The sequence below is a fragment of the Rousettus aegyptiacus genome, unplaced genomic scaffold (assembly GCF_014176215.1).
Source record: "Rousettus aegyptiacus isolate mRouAeg1 unplaced genomic scaffold, mRouAeg1.p scaffold_m13_p_8, whole genome shotgun sequence".
Taxonomy (NCBI): domain Eukaryota; kingdom Metazoa; phylum Chordata; class Mammalia; order Chiroptera; family Pteropodidae; genus Rousettus; species Rousettus aegyptiacus.
The window spans coordinates 110239823-110256008 of NW_023416311.1; the positions used below are offsets into that span (position 1 = coordinate 110239823).

Below are 16186 nucleotides of genomic sequence, written 5' to 3' on the forward strand. Positions count from 1 at the left end.
CGAGGTGGTGGGGCCCTGGGGTGTCCACAACCACACAGCAGTGACGTAACTGGGTAACTACGAATGTACTATAAAACCAATGAACTGTACACATCAAAAGGATGAATTTTATGGTATGTGATTTGTATCTCAATAAAACTAAAAACAAGAAAGCAAAACAAAAGGCTCAAAAGATTTGATATACATTTGGAAAAAAAGATCTCCCAAAATAAAGCACACCATAGACGTGGGCGAGAATAAAGAAAAATGAAGACAATCAGAGTGTCTGGGTGAGGGGTCTCACGTGCTCAACAAGCTCCAGAGACAAAACAATGCGAAAGACAGGGAGACAATCAAACAAACACTGACATTCAAGCAAACAGCCCAGAAAAGATGCCAGAAGTTTCCAAACGGAAAGGACTCAGCTCATGGACACAAACAGGATCCAGATCACGACACATCGGCACAAACTTTCAAAACACCAGAGACGAGGCAAAGAGCCTATATGAATCTCGAGAGAAAAATAAAATGAAGCAAGTCATATACAAAGCATCTGGATTCAGAATGGCTTCAGACTCCAACGGCAGGCTAGAGACTTAGAAATCTTGCGATCTAGAGGGCAAGCCTCTGAAATTCTGAAGACAAATGAATTTCGAGGTGAAATTCTGTACAAACTATCAACCAATTGTGATGGTAAAATGGACATTTTCAAATTCTCCAAGTCTCCATAAAGCCACCTGCCAGACATCCCTGCTGAGGGGATGTGAACCGAGGACAATGTGGGACACACACAGGTATAAGGGGACTCTAGGAAGGCCGCTGAGCGCCAGACCAGAGGTCCAAAGGCTCAGAGGGGAGGCTGCCCCCCAAGCAGAAAACAAGAGACCATCTGGTGGAATGACAGCATTAAAAGGACATTTCTTCCCAACAGGCACGAGAACGTACGTGGCTGGCTCCCATCATGCACTCGCATCGCGATCACTTCTTAAGTGAAAGCCAGCCTCCCTCTTCCCCCATTGTTTCAAGTTCTTTGCTAGTCAGCCTCATCTTCCCCACCTTGCTTCCAGATACCATCCGTGACGTCAAGTACTGGGCCAGGGACGTTCCAGAACCCGCAGGCTCCAGAGTCACATGCAGCTGGATTCGAACTCCCAGCCCCCCGCTGTCTGGCTGGGTGACCTTGAGCCGATTCACGTGACCTCTCCCTGCCTCAGTGCCATCTCCACTGCACAGGCAAGGAGATGAACACTGGGCGGCCACACGAGTGGCTTGAGCCAAAAGCAAAGTGTGTCAGCCCGCGGCGCGCAGCGAGCACTCAGCACTTGTCAGCCGAGCGCGCTGGACTAAGGACGTAACCATTAGCCAGGGGACCGAGAAAACACGCGGGAAAGGCAAGGTGGCCGTCGGCTACTCGGCTGAGCTCCGAGCAGCATGTGGTCAGTTCGACTCTGACAGTGACCCAACCAAAATCCTAACTACACTGAGAAAACTTGGGACGGGGTGGCGGGGGGGGGGATGCTCAGGTGCAGTGGGGTACGGGACAGAGCGCGCAGCCCTCGCCTCCCAAAGCCAGAGATCGGCATGTCTAAATCTGAAGAAGGCGCAGCACGAGGCCGTTACCTCACAACAGGAAAGGCCATCGTGAAACACACACGGCGCAAGGAAAGGTGCTGCCCCTTGGGCAGGGGGCGGGTGGGGTCGGACTTCGGGCTGTCTTAGCAAATCTTGCATGGCCAGCTGTGTCTCTACACCATGGTCATGTGTAACTCCAACAAAAATAAAAATCTAAAATCACAGAACATAGCATGACGCAGGGGGAAAAAAACACAGGTAAGTGCATCTGACGTCTCGGTTTCCATGGCACCCTGACTCTTCTCCCAAGGCCTGGCTGGGCGGCAGCTTCCATTGGCCAGACAGTGCAGGTCGCTAATAAAACATTCTTTTCTCTCCAATCTGATTCAAATGTCACTCATATCGGTTCAAACAAGGTCTCCAATGAACGAACCTCAGAATCAGGAGCCCCAAGCAGGCCGTCTGGCTGGAGGGCCCCTGGAGCCCCCGGGGACCGCGGACCCCAGGCCTGGAGGAGGAAGCGAGGTCAGGTGCTCTTCCCCACCGAAGAAGGTAAGGGCGGCGTGGGTTCGCTGAGCACTGCTTCCGTGCCAGCGGCCCCGCTCCTCCTGGCACTTCCACGGCGTCTGCTGGAGGCTCGGACTTGCTCCCAGGGCTCTGCGCTCCCCTCACATAGCCACCGTCGTCTTCCGTTTCTCTTTGCCCTCCGGCTGAGCTTCTCGCAGTGTTACCTACTCGATCACTGGGTCCCCAACGCCACCCCCAGAGCAGCCCGTTCTGTGACTCAGACTGCCTTCCTACCCCCGCTCTCCCTCGCTCATCTGCCGCTGCGCACCGAGAAGAAGAAATCCACGATGCTCCCTACCCCGCTCCACGGTGCTCCTTCCTGCGGGAGTGGGATGGGCCCAGGGCGAGGAGGGGCCGCGGGAGGCAGGGTGGCATGGCGAGGGGCAAGCCAGCAAGCCGGGGGCTGAGGCGGGGACGGCCAATGTGGTTTAAAGCATGGCAGTACGAAACCAGTAAGTCAAATAGGTGGACAGTTGGCAAACAGTCGACGGACGGCCGCAGGACAAGCAGGCCGCCTCAGTCCCACTGACACTGCTAGCGTCCTGGGCGGGAAGACCCTCAGCTGTGGGACTGTCTGTGCACTCGAGGGTGTCGGGCAGCGTCCCCAGCCGCTGCGGGTCACCAGCTGGCCGGCGCTCTCTCCTGCCCCTGAGCTGTGCGCGCGAAATGTCACCGCAGCAGGCCTGAGACTGCGGTCCTCGGGAAGGCCCGCGCGCAAGGCGGGCCCTGGGCTGCAGTCTGGGAACTGGATTTCTGGGGGTTCACGCCACTCCCTGACTGCTGAGAGTGGCTCCCTGTGCCTACCCTGTGACACGTTCAGCCTCCCTTCCGGGGGTTTGGCTTTTCGGTACACGCCAGGCAGGAAGTGCCCCCAGGACCGGCCTCTAAGAGAACCTCCCGTCTAACATACGTGATGAGTCTCCACCGGGCACCGGCACCTCACCCGAATCCAGCAAGTCCCCCCACCTGGTTCCCTCTGGACCTGACCCTCTCCCCTGATTCGGCCGCGAACCCTTCCGCTAGAAGAAACCACGCCCACGAGGACCACCCGCTGAGTCCTGAGTCCTCACAGCACTCCGCTGAACCCTGGTGTGACGCTGTGACCATCAAAATTGTTTCGACGTTGCCAAACTTTCCCCAGAGAACACAAGGCTCTATCCGCGCTTTAAGCTTTCATGAAAAGACAAGAAAAACTAAATGTCAGAGCCTGCAGAGACAAGACAGTGATACGTGACGCACATCCCTGACAGGACCCTGAACCAGACGGACGCCATCCCCGCCCTGAGCGAACCCCAGCGGCTCTGCGGGCCGGACTGCTGTTCCGACCGACGCCAGCACCCTGATCTGCAGGCTGGGGGCCACGGTGCCAGTGTTCAGATCGGGGGAAACAACGAAGCAATGCAGAACTATTTTAATAATCTGTGAATGGGGTGAAGAGAATACCAGAGTTCTTTGCACTATTCTGGTGACTTTCTTAAAAGTTCCAAATTATTTCAAAATAATTTTTACAAAGCACACTAATCGCAGTGATTGCTTGAATCCTCTCTGATAAGCTTCACTTCTTCATCAGGTTTGCTAGCTTTGGATCAAGTGCTCGCATTCAGAAATCAAAGGTGACGGTGCTCTCTCTCAGGGCAGGAGGATGGCACCCTGTGACCCCCCCCCCCCGCCCCGGTACAGTGAGGGCTGGAATAGGGCGGGGAGCGGGGCTGAGCGGCGCTGGTTCCTGGGGAGCGGACCCCGGTCTCCGCAGCCACCCGCCTCCCACCGCCCTCCCCTCTGACTCTGGGCCTGCTGCATCACCAACTCCGTCCGCTCCGCCCCTGCACGTGACACACCCTCATCCTCAACAGCCTCCCCGTGTCCCTCCATCCTCCTGAACTACGAATCAGCCTTCGATTATCCTTCGGAACTCGTTAGAGTCACCTCCTCTATGAAGCCTCCGCAGCCCCTCCTGGGTGCTGCTGGGCCCCAGGGCACCCTGCGCACCTCCCCGCACAGCACCCTCTGCATCCTGGCAACCGGCTGCTCCTCACCCATCTGTGCGCGCACCCACAGCACACACCCGGGCCACTTCCCCGCGTGACTGCTCCGGACCCCACCACGGCTGCACCGCCGCTGCTGAGCGAGCGAGCGACCATCCCGTGAACAGCCCGTGTCACCACCACGTGCGCACCGATGGTCTACGGGGCGTTTCAAGCTCCAAACGATGAAGTTCAAGCCACTGGTAATTATCGACGGGCGTCCAGCACGAGTTTACAGAAACGACGGCTCAAACCTGCTCCACATGCAGCAAACACCATCTATTTTGATGCTATTCTAGTTACATGAGCCGAACAGTACAAACATGTGCTCCAAACCCGCAGCTGGATTCCCAAGACTAAGCCGCACAGCTCTGCACTGAATGAAAGCGGTAAGAAGAAACCGGAGGGCAGGCTTTCTCCTCCATCAAAATCAAGTGACTCACGGCGGCCTGACTTAAAGCCACTTCAACTGAACACCTGTTCGACAGTGCACAGCAAGGTGCGCATCGGCCTGCAGCCTGGCAACCCGTGTGGACAGAGGGCTACAGATCCCCGACGCACCGTCGCAACCAAGCAGGATGAGAACACGAGACAAGGTGAGGTGAGACTGCAGGCAGGACGGATGCAGAGGGCGTGGTCCTTCTGAACCGAGCCATGCCTCAGCGAGGGCACCACGTCCCTCTCGCACAAAGAGAAAGATGGCAGGGAAGGGTCAGACGTGGAAGCGGACCTCCAGTTCAGGACAGAGACACTCGGGCTCTCACTACGGTTCAGGATGAAGTCGCAGCACCTAGGGGAGGCGCCTGCGGAACTGCAAGGGCCACTGCGGGCCAAGCTGTCCCCCCCGCGTGGGGCCGACTCAGTCCCCGGCCGTCATCCCGTGAACCGTCACAAAGGTTTTCAGTTTCTCTTATGTGACAGACCACACTCCTCCATTCTCCTATCCCCATCCTCCTTCGAAAACAAAGTTCACAACCGGCAGACGTGAGAACAGGTGAAAATCCCCGGGTCTGACCTCATTCCAGACCTTCGGTCCACCTTTCCGGCTTGGTTTCCACTCTCTCCTGCCTCCGCCAGTTTCCACAGTCACTCAGATCTGAGATCTCTGCACTTCCGACCTCCCTGACTTGAGATCTGCCCACTGCAGTTTCTTGTAATCAGAACCTTCCACGTCTCTCTATTCCCATCCCCAGGAAAGTTCGATTAATCCGGGCTTACATCACCACCGGCATGCATGACTAAATAACTTACCCAGCTAGTCGCACCACCCCCGACCCACCCTGCACACTGCCACCTGCTATTCTGACTGTACGCACTGCCACTGCGTGGTGACGGCGCAATACCCTTCGCGGCTCCAGAACGCTGACAGTCACAGAACAAACTGCAAGGTGGTGACCACTCAGGGCCCCCATAACCGGCTGTGAACCTACTTTCCAAACTTGCTTTGCAACGTCAGACTTGTTCCAGAGACTCCGCTCACAGCTAACACCCTCTTCCCCTCAGAAGTCACTCCAGGCAACAGGACACCCAAATGCAATGGACTGAACAGACAGATGTTCAGAAGCATCTGGAAACCAAGGCCCTCAGCCTGTTTTTGTAAACAATTATTTCCGTGGGCCATGCCCACGGCCACTCCCCCAGCACGGCCTGCGGCTGTCCGGACAGCACGATGGCGGAGAGGTGCAGCAGGGAGCAAGACCACCCACCGCGCCAAGCGCCGTGCCCCTGCCCCTTACAGACCAAGTCCGCAGACCCCTGGATTCACTGATTTAACAGGATCACTCCCATCACTATTCTGAAAACCAAGAGATGGACTGTGGCAGGCGGGAGGGCAGAGACTCCTGTGGAGGCCACTGCCATCGTCTCCGGGTCACAGGTTACTGTGGTCTGCACGAAGACGGAGGCAGTGGGGACTGGGAGAGGAGAATGGATAGCAAGGTGAGGCCTAGCGAATCGGTTAACAGACTGGATGCAGGTGTGGGAAAAGGAGGAGCCATGGTCGCCATCTTGCTCCCGGCCTGAGCAACCGGAACACAGTTGCTACTTTTAAGCGAGACGGGGACCTCTACGGGCAGACCGGGGTTTTGAAGGTCAGGTCCACAACTGGAAATAATTCATGCCAGTTGTCTCCTGCACGAAAGCCTCCAATGACTCACACTATTCTTTCCAAGTAAAAGCGGAAGCCCTCACAGAGGTCTCAGTGGTCCCCCAAATTCCTATGCTGAGATCTAATCCCCAGTGTGACAGTATTTGAACATGGGGTCTTTTGGAGGCGACTGGGGCATGATGGGATCAGTGCAGTGCCCTGATAACAGGGCCCAGAGTGCTCTCTTCCCCCTTCTGCCGCATGACACAGCCAGAGCGCGGCCAGGAACCGGCCCTCACCAGACACGGACACTGCTGGCCCCTTGGTCTTGGCCTTCCCAGCCACCGGAACTATGAGAAAGAAGTTTCTGTTGCTTATAAGCCTCCGAGTTTCTGGCGCTGCTCTAGCAGCCCCGAACAGATGAAGGTACCAACACCCGCCACGGCTGCGCGGCCTCCCTGCTCTTCCCGAGCACCCTGCGCAAGTGCCTGTGTTAGTTCCACACCGATCTTCCCGGTGTCCGGGATGCTTTTCTCCCAAGACATCTGCAGAGCTCATTCTCTCACCCCCTCCTCCGTGCTCAGACGACCACTGCGAGGCCTTCCCGAGAGCCCTTGCTGCAGTGAAGTGCCACCAGCCGCTGGCCGCTTCCTCACCCACTTGTCCTCCCCGCTTCTCTGCTTCACTTATCTCCAACGGTTTCATTACCTTCTCGCGTGATTTGTTTAACCTGTCTCCTCCCCTGCCTCCCGGAATGGAAGCTCTGAGCAAGAGTGCTTGTATGTCCCCCCCCCCCCCACCGCTGTCATTGCTCTGCCTGAAACACGACCGGTCTATAAACATGTTAAGTGAATGCACTGGTCCAAAGAATAATTTTAAGATTCAAGAGAAAAAAAAATAATAAAAGCACATTAGATGTGCCCATACAATGCAGTGCAGCTCAGACAATGATTTTATTTAGTTCTTCTATTCCAGATTGCTTGTGCATTGTCTCCCTTTTCTCCCTCCTGTTTCTAACAATTAAAATGTTCGGGATCGGTCAGTTCATAGATAATACACTAACGGGGGAAAAAAAAAATGAACGAAGCTTTTCCTGATGGCCGATCAGGCCTACATTCCTTTCCAGTCTCATTTCACCGGCCACTCCCCCCTCTGCTCTGTGCTCACATAAACCAGACCCAGCCGTGATCCTTAGAGATGCTTCTCCTCCCGGTCACTGGCCTTTCCCCTCCTTAATCCCTCCACCGGGAGAGCTCCTCCCACACCTCTTCTAGTCAGCTCCTTCTCATCATTCAGATCTCCGAATGGCACAGCCTCAAACACACCCTGCCTGCCTCCCCAGCATGACCACCATCCAAATTCCACCTCTTCTGCCTAACATTTTAAACCTTCCAAAGTCTTATATGCCTACACATATCTCACCCGTTTTTTTTTTTTTCCATTACTATGTGTGCCTAATCCCTGGAACGTTAGATAAAATAGGTGACCATTTAATTACATCTAGAAGGTACGACGGGGTGGAGTTCCACGTAACCATTAAAGACACTGATAGCAAGAAGTTAAGAGTCTCCCGAGATCGGACAGCTAGGAGGGTCTGGCTGTAAGTCGTGAGGTTGACCTCACGACTTACAGCCAGACACTAGTAAGTCCGCTTCTGTCGCTACACAGACCCGACCGCGCAGTCGTTAAAAACTTCCAGTTACCGGGCAAGCCTTTAATTGATGAATGCCCCTCCCAGCCAACCCATTCGTCGCGTAAGACCTTGCCTCCAGGCAAGAAATATTTAAGGACGGGCCAGAACAATCAAAAACGTTATCCACGGAGAGAAAGCATCCATCAGCATTCTGCCCACCACAGGGTCAGCCCTGGGGAGCCTTGAGGGTAGGTAAGTGAAGGAAAGGGCGCTCCAGAACCAGCTAGCTCCGCCCCCCCGCCCCCCGCCCCCTGCAGCATCCCCGTAAATGATGCTGGGTTCCAACCCTAAATAAAGCAAAGGAAGCCGTTCCCAAAACAACTGCAGGAGAAAGGGGTGCGGGAAAGGGGACGGGCGGGGGGCTTCCGCCAAGCAGCAGGAGCAGCCCGTGCGGCCAGCCCCGCAGCCCCGCGCCCAGGCCGGCCCGGGCCACTGCGCGCCCTCCGCTCCAGGAACGCGCCGCACCTGCTGCAGGGAGGCGCAGCCCTGACACCGCGAGAGGCCCGCCGCCGTCCCGGGAGCCGCAGAATGGGTCTCGCCCGGCATCATGGTGCCGCCGCCGGTCCCGGTGGGCCCGCGCGCCTCAGGGACCCGCGGCCTCGGCCCTGTGCTGCCTCTGCTGCCGCCGCCGGGGCCGCCGCCTGCCAGGCCGCTTCCCGCCGCGTCCGGGCGGGTCCATCCGTGCACAGAGGTCCCCGTGGAGCTGGCGCAGGGCTCTCCGAGACAGAGCTGCCCCGGGCACCAAACAGAAACGCTACCCGGCGCGGCCCCCAAGCGCGACGCCGCCCAGCCAGGACCCCGCCCCGCCCTGGCTCGCCCCGCCCCTCGGCGCGGCGCGGGGCGCCCGAGGCTGCGCCTGAGCAAAACGGGGAGGCGGGCCGCGCTGACGCGGTGCGCCGCGGCACAGGGAGGACCCGGGGACAGCAGAGGCGTCGAAGTTGCACTCCTTCCACCGCGGGGGCTTCGTGCTTGCCGTCAGCCGGCTGCGTGGCGGACTTCCCATGGATACCTAAAACCTCCGACGAGGGTGTGGCGGGCCACGATGACGTCATTTGGACGCGCCTGCTGGACTGGAAGGACCGGGCCCCGGCCGGGCAAGTGCGCGATTCAGCGCTAGGGGGAGCCGCGCCGCCTGACTCCAGCCGGACCCGGGGGAGCAGGGAGGACTACAGTTCCCGACGCCCCGCGCGGCGGGCGGTCTGCGAGCGGTCCCTGCTGCGGCGCCCGCTGCGCTCCTGCGCCTCTGCCACCCGTGCCTTTCCGTTCTGCGGGGACGCTTTTCCTCCCAGCTGCTCCTTCTGCGTGCCGCGGTCCACGTGCAGTCCGACCCCGCGCCCCTGGCCCTGGTTCCGAGACCCGTCCCCGCGGCCCCCTGAAACCGTGGCTGTGGGCGCCGCCACCCACTGGGTGCAAACGCAGCGCCTGGCCCGGTCTTAGGCGACCCCGCCACCGCTTAGGGGCGATAGCCAGCCACTACCAAGTCCCATTTTAATACCTCTTGGGAGGGGAAAAAAAAAGAAAAATCCCACCCGGCCAAATCTGTTGGGTAAATTCAGGCCCTGACCCTTAGCTTGACTTCAGTTTTTGCCATCTCCAATGGCACATCCAACCGCCTCCAGAATCTGATCGTCACAGCTGGTTGCAGTCTATACCATCAGAAGCCTCCGGCGGCTTCCCAATGTCTGGTTATAAAGTTCGATTCTTAACATTCAATACAAGCATCGCATGTGTCAAGTGGACGTGCAGAACTTACCAGCTTTTTCGTAAATCTTTAGAACTTGCAACTGGAAACACCCCTTCCAAGAAGGCAGTCTGGATTAGTCTCCAAATCTCGCACCGCTACCCTACTTTACACACACAGGCTGACACTTGCTGTGGAGTAGAGGGAACAGACATCCAGCTCCTGCCATTAAATTTCCTGTCCCTGGCACCCAGACAGCCCAGTACCTGACCAAGGAAGTATCCTAACTGATCCACGTACCCATGAGCAGAAAGCAAGAGCAGGGTTGAAAGGGAAAGGAGAAGTGAGTAGGTGCGCAGTGGGACGCAGATACACGTAGGAAGTCAGACCACGTGGCCCATTAGAGAAAGGAGTCATGGCTTGTGTGGGTCCTGATGGCTTTCCATTTCTGGCTTCTGATCCCAGACAAATTCGTGTTCGCAGTAGCTTCCGTTTTATTTAAGGTTTCCTACGTGAGTGTCCCCCCACACACACGCACACGCACACAGTACCTTAGCGGAGGAGGGACCAGCGTATCCTCCAGCTTTGACGTCCCTGTGATCTGTCCACCCACACCCACGACAAACCTATCTTTGCCGCAAGTCGGAACTCGTGCTGCCTCCCTGCCTTTGCATGCCTGCCTGTCTTCCCTTTGCTGGACAGCATCCTCCCAGCGCTACGCGTGGTCACGTGGTAATCCATCTACCCTTCCAGACCCCGAATTTTGCCTCCACATCCCCAAATAACGCCTGCCTCCTTTTCCACGTCTTTTTCACGTACTATTTTATAACCCCACACTTTGACTTGGAGTATAGTGATGTGTTTATGTCTTAGAGGTGAATTTTCCTTTTAAATCCTGCAAAGTGCTGTACAACAGTAAGGGCTCAACGAATGTCAGCGAATTAAATTTGCTGCAACTACTCGATGGTTAAAAAGCAAAAGCACTTGTGTTCAAAAATGAAAGTATGTTTTTGTCTACTTCTACCTTTCTCAGAATCAGTTCTTAAGACATTTAAAGAAAGAAGCAAAAGTCTTGTTTGCATAGCATGGGGTGAGTAAATTCTCAAAGGGCCACACAGTAAGTATTTTTGGCTTCAGGGACCATACAGGTCTCTTTGATGCATATTCATTTCTATCATTTTTTGTTTTTTAAAGATCACTTGAAAATGTAAAAATCTTTCTTACATCACAGGCTTACAAAAGCAAGTGTAAAATAGGAAATAATGGAAACTGATGTAGATCACTAGTTTAGGAATCCTGAAAATTAATATTGTTCTTCTTCATCACATATGAACCACATCTCCTTTGTCATTGTTATGAAAACAAACAAGGAAATGTCTACACTCCAGAAAATGGTGAACAATTGCTTGGAACCACACACCTGGGTTTAAATTCTCAAGCTAGTGACTTACTTGAGCTGGTATTTCCTTACAGAGGATTACTAATAATTTAAGTGAAAAGTGACAGGGACAGGGCTGAGTCCTTAGGATCATAAAGTAGTTGTTAAATATATATATATATACACATATATATGTATATATATATGTATATACATATGTATATATGTGTATATATATATATATATATATATATATATATAGAGAGAGAGAGAGAGAGAGAGAGAGAGAAAACAAAAGAACTTTGTGTTTTTCTGTCGCAGTGACCTAAGACCTGGAGGGATGTTTAGATTTTGGACCCTAATTTTGGGGCTTCCCTGTGCTTCTAGGGTCCAGTCTGCTGCTCAGAGGATCTGACTACAAAAGTCTCAGTTCTTGCCCCATACTCACACCTCACCTCCCACGTGCTTGGTAACTTCTTGAAACCAATTCTTTAGATTGTAACATAATTGAGAGGTGGCTGGTGGTTTAATTTATTAACATATGCTTCCATCGAAAGGGCTCATAGATTTGCTGTAGAATTCAAGGAAGTTTTTCAATCATAATTCAAAATAGAAAGCTGTTTATTCGTTGGGAGTTCTTATATTTTGTTTTATGAAGAGCTGTTCTTTCACGTGATGCATTTACCCTAAGAAGATAAGCTACATTTTTTCTTTCTCGTAGATCCTGAGATGTTTTAGGGGATAGTCTGCAACTCTAGGAGTCTACAGTTCAGGGATATTATCTGATTAATCCATATTAATTTCCAGCCCCGGGAGGTAACACTGCCGTAGGCCCACAAGATGTCCATCTTTCCCTGCCTATGATGTAGACACAACTGGAGTTTCTGCCCAACGTTCTGACGTAGCGGCCCCTGCACGGGGGAGGGGAAGGCTGTTCACTCCCGTATACTTGGGTGGGAGGACGTTCATGGGAACCATCTGCCCATTCACGGTCCCCTGAGCTCAGTGCTAAGCCAGTTTGCTACACCGTGTCTCACTCCCCTGGGCGATGGTGGCATTTTTGCTTTGTCCCTGAGGATCAGCAGTAGGCCTTGTGCCTTTGCTTAAAGCCACAGCTCTCCCCCTCAAAGCGATGCAAAATCCAGGGGTGGCCATCACTTGTACCTGGAAGAGTGAGTTCACTCAGAAATCAGAATAATCCATTTTTGTTTTAAAACAAGTGTAGTTTGGAATGAAATATGAAACACACGATTGTTAAATGAAGCACAATTTTTAAGGACTTTCATGGTTGTGGTGCCTTCATCCGGGATACAGGTTCACTCTGCCTTGTGAGGTTTGTCGTGAACATTGAGCCGCTGGAGCAGCTTGTCACCCGAGAGCTTCCTGTGGTCTCCGGGATGTGACAGGTGGGGCTCAGCGAGGGTGGCAGGTGAGAGAGGATTTGGGGGGCGGGGGGTTGGTGTGCCAGAGCATGGACCTCGCACACTGGAGAAGGGGGAGGGAGAGAGGCGACCCTTTGCCTTAGGCCAGTGAGGGGTCGTGGAGTGCGCCTCTCAGAGCTTGCTGTGTGCCGGGGGCGACGTGAGGCCACCGTGGGAAGGCCACGGGATGTGGGAAGCGACTCAGGCTGTGGGAAGCGGGGCCCCTGGGAGCGAGCCGCACGCTCAGCAGTGCTAGATAAAGTAGGGTTTTCTGTGCAGAAGGTACGTGGGCCTCTGCTCGGGAGCGGTCCCGGGGCCCACGGAGACGGCCAGGAAGGAGGACGGACGCCTAGCAGGAGTTTCAGACGCCACGGCCCAGGCAGAGTGGCAGCGGGCGGCCTGGAGGAAGCTGCTCCCACCGTGGAGAGAACCCGCTTCGGCCCCCCGCGGTGTCCCGCACCCGCTCCACAAATGTTTCCGTTCCTCCCGGGCACCCGGGAATTTCCCAGCGTCCCTTGCACCTGGCAGGGGGCTGAGTTCCGCTGCTTGGCTGTCGCGTCATCGAGTGCTGCTGGTGCTCAGGCTGCGACGTCCGCCCACGTCTCCCTCCGCCGCCCTCACTGCCATCCGGGACCCCCCACCCCACCCCACCCCACCCCGCCCCGGTCGCCCCAAGGGGCACCCGCTGCAGGGAGCCCCTGCCCGGCAGCTGCCATTGGCCGTCCGGCGCTGAGCGGCATCTGGCTGCGCACAAGGGGTGCGCAGAGGACAAGGCGAGATTGACAGGCTCCGGGATCCGACGCATCGTGTCTCCCGCAGCAGAGACGAAACGCCCCCGCCCCCCACCCCCACCCCCCCACTCCGGGTCTGGTGGGCGCCTGGTGCCCGCGCCTCGCGCCGCGGGGCGTCCGCGCGCCTCCCGCCTCCCGCAGGTGCCCTGCTCCCTGCGTCCGCTGCCTCCTCCCCCTCACCTCGCCGCCTCTCTGCGCCAGTGCCACCGGCCGCAGGGCCCTGCCCGGCGCGTCTCCCAAGCAGCAGCTTCGGGCACATCTCGGTCCCTTCCCCTGCGTCCTTGTCTTCCGAGCTCTCGTCGCCACGTGGCACCCCCTCGTCGCTCGCGGACGGCTTCCCTCCTCTAGCACGAGTGCCCCGCGGAGAGGTCGCCCACTGTCCGTTTCTTCCGTGTCCCTGGCGCCCGGGCCTCACGCCCGGCGGTTATTCAACGAATGCTTGCTGAAAAACCCCGATGAGTGATTGAATAAGTGAATAGTTATCTGGCTAAGAGTATAACCTAGATTAGAAACGAAGAGCTCCAGCGATCATGCTGTTGATATTTATTTACGCAAATGAGTCGAAAACGTATCCCCACACAAAGCCTGCACACAAATGTTTGTAACAACTGTCTTCAAAATTACCCAACCTTGAAAACAACCAAGGTGTCCTTTACTAGGCGAATGGATAAAGAAACCGTGACACATCCACCCTAAGGAATACTATGCAGTGCTAAAAAGGAATGAGCTAGGAAGCCAGGAAAAGGCACAAGGGAAACTTAGATGCATGTTACAGAGCCAAAGGCGCCAATCTGGAAAAGCTACCGCTGCGTGATTCCAACTATGTCGCTTCCTGGAAAACGCAGGATGATGGAGACAGTGCAAAGACCGGTGGCTGCCAGGGGCCAGGGGAGGGGCCGGATAAAGAGAGGAAGCAGGATCCTGTAAGACAGTGACACTCCCCTGCCTGGTGCTGTCACGGTGGGTACAGTCAGCAAACATCTGTCCAAACATATACAATGTACAGTACCCACGGCGACCCAAGCTGGGCGATTAGGATGGATCAGTGCGGATTCCTCACTGGCGACAAATACACCGTCCATGGAGGGCGTTGGCAGTGGGGGACCCTGAGCTCGCGTGAAGGCAGGAGGTATGTGGAAATGCAATGTCGTTCTGCTCGATTTTGCTGTGAATCTGAAAAATGAAGAAAATAATTTTTTAAAAAGAAGAATGACAAGTTGCGGGCAGCAGGAATAAGAGTGAAAGCCTCTGGATCGGGAGTAAACATGGCATCAGACGCCACTCGGGGTCTAAACGCGGTGAGCAAGGCGCCGCTCGGGTGGGGGTCAGCTGAAGCGAGGGGCTGAGCACAGATCATACAGGGCCTTGTAAGCCGGGGTAGAAGTGTTTCTGACTTTTTTGTTGCTTTATTTATTTATTTATTTTAGGCGAGGCAACCCTTGGTTGACCTCACAGATTGCAAGGACCTTGCCAGCTGACAATCTCTTATTTTTTTTTATTTTTACGCCTGCGGCACCTGGTCTTCCTAGGTGGTCTCCCATCCAAGTACTCACCAGGCCCGACCCTGCGTAGCTTCCGAGATCAGACGGGATCGGGCGTGTTCAGGGCAGCATGGCCGTAGATAGAAGTGTTTCAGACTTTAAATGCAAGGAGCAGCCATCAGATAGTTTTAAGAACGCAGTGTCATTTTCCACGTTGTGATGAAAACTGCTCTTTGTGGCTGTCATGGGGGAGCGGCCTGGGAGACTGGGCATCACATCCCAAGCTGGGCAAGAAGCGTCAGCTTCGGGCAGGAAACCGAGGCCGTGTTGCTTCAGAGATGCCCATAACTTGAAGAGGTTGCTGCTTTATTTCAGGATTTAACAAGGAAAGACCAGGCAATACAATTATTTGGACCTGAGAATGACAACATGCTTCGAAAAGTAATGTTTTGAGTTTCTCCTTGGCCTTCAGAGGCTGTGATTCTCAAAACTTCCTTATTTCTGGAACTGAAGGTTCAGCTTATGAATTGCAATGGTTTTATTCTAAGATCACAAGAAGAGGCACATGTGGCCGTTCATCCAGGCAGAAAATGCTTGCCGAGGGGGAAAAATGTCTTTCATTTAAAATAAATGTCTAGGAGTTGTTTGAATTTCAGATAAAATGATACCAAATTTCTTTGGCTAGAAATTTTCCTTTGGCCTCATCCTCGAGCCCTGACATAAAGATAAATTATTCAACTTTAAGAGCGCATCCCAGATATGTGGTGGGAGCTCCAGGACTTGTGGACAACCACTTGACATATCCAGAGTGAAAAAACAGAACAAAACAAAAAACTTAGCTTAATGCTATTTATTGAAAAAAAAAAGATAAAAACGTTTGACCCCAAACATCTCTTGTCTGTATCCTTTTGAATGGTTGTTATATTCTGAACTTCTACCAAAAGAAGAGCATCGAGTAAGAAACGTGGTGGATGTTGAGAAAAAGGAATTGAAATACCTGTTTGAGCACGATCGAAACCTCTTTGAGAATTCAGAAACGAGACCCGAGAAGGACGTTCGTGAAGACGGTCATGTCTGCATCAAGCTGCGAGAGCCTGAAGCGCGGCGTGTCAAGTCTGCCCTCGTTTTCGAGAACTAAGAAGTCCGAAGGGCGTGTGGAAGACGAGTGAGATGGGGAAGTGATGAGAACGCGTCCTTTTTCTCTAAGAAAATGTAGACACTCGCGGGCATTTTCAAATAGGCAAAGTTATTCAGGGTTCTGCTGAGGCCAGGTAGTTACATGACTTAGAAATGGCCCGGCTGTAAACAACAGAGAACCGAACCCCATTTAATTTTAAGGGAATGTGTTAGCTCCTGTGACTTGTTGATCTCAGGCCTCAGGGGACCTGACTTTCTGACTCAGTGTCAGTGACCAGACAGGCCCTCTCTGCACAGCCCCGTGATGGGCGAGAGTAGCTCCTGACTCTGCATTTCCGGGGGTTCTCACCCACTAGGAGAGAGAGTTTCTGCTCCT

At 54.4% G+C, this 16186-nt stretch overlaps 2 protein-coding genes and 1 pseudogene across 11 annotated transcripts in view; all 3 read right to left on the reverse strand.

Moving 5' to 3' along the window:
- Positions 1–9896, reverse strand: part of ICE1 (interactor of little elongation complex ELL subunit 1) — a 50289-nt gene extending 40393 nt beyond the window's left edge. For 3 of the 4 annotated variants that reach the window (XR_001598977.2, XM_016160980.2, XM_016160982.2), the window contains exon 1: positions 8387–8702. Coding sequence is in view for 2 of the 4 variants with exons in the window: in XM_016160980.2 (XP_016016466.2) it covers positions 8387–8470 (84 nt within the window). In the remaining 2 variants the exon portion in view is untranslated. Of the gene's footprint in view, positions 1–8386; positions 8703–9674 lie in introns of those variants that run through there. The other variant, XM_036225566.1, reaches the window with a different exon arrangement.
- Positions 9897–13720: 3824 nt separating this feature from the next.
- The window catches only part of ADAMTS16 (ADAM metallopeptidase with thrombospondin type 1 motif 16), a 120493-nt gene continuing 118027 nt past the window's right edge, over positions 13721–16186 (reverse strand). For all 7 annotated transcript variants that reach the window (XM_036225537.1, XM_036225536.1, XM_036225543.1 and 4 more), the window contains one exon: positions 13721–14365. In XM_036225537.1, coding sequence (XP_036081430.1) covers positions 14235–14365 — 131 coding nt within the window. In that variant the 3' untranslated portion in view covers positions 13721–14234. The remainder of the gene's footprint in view (positions 14366–16186) is intronic.
- On the reverse strand, positions 14697–14815 carry LOC118607667 (annotated as a pseudogene).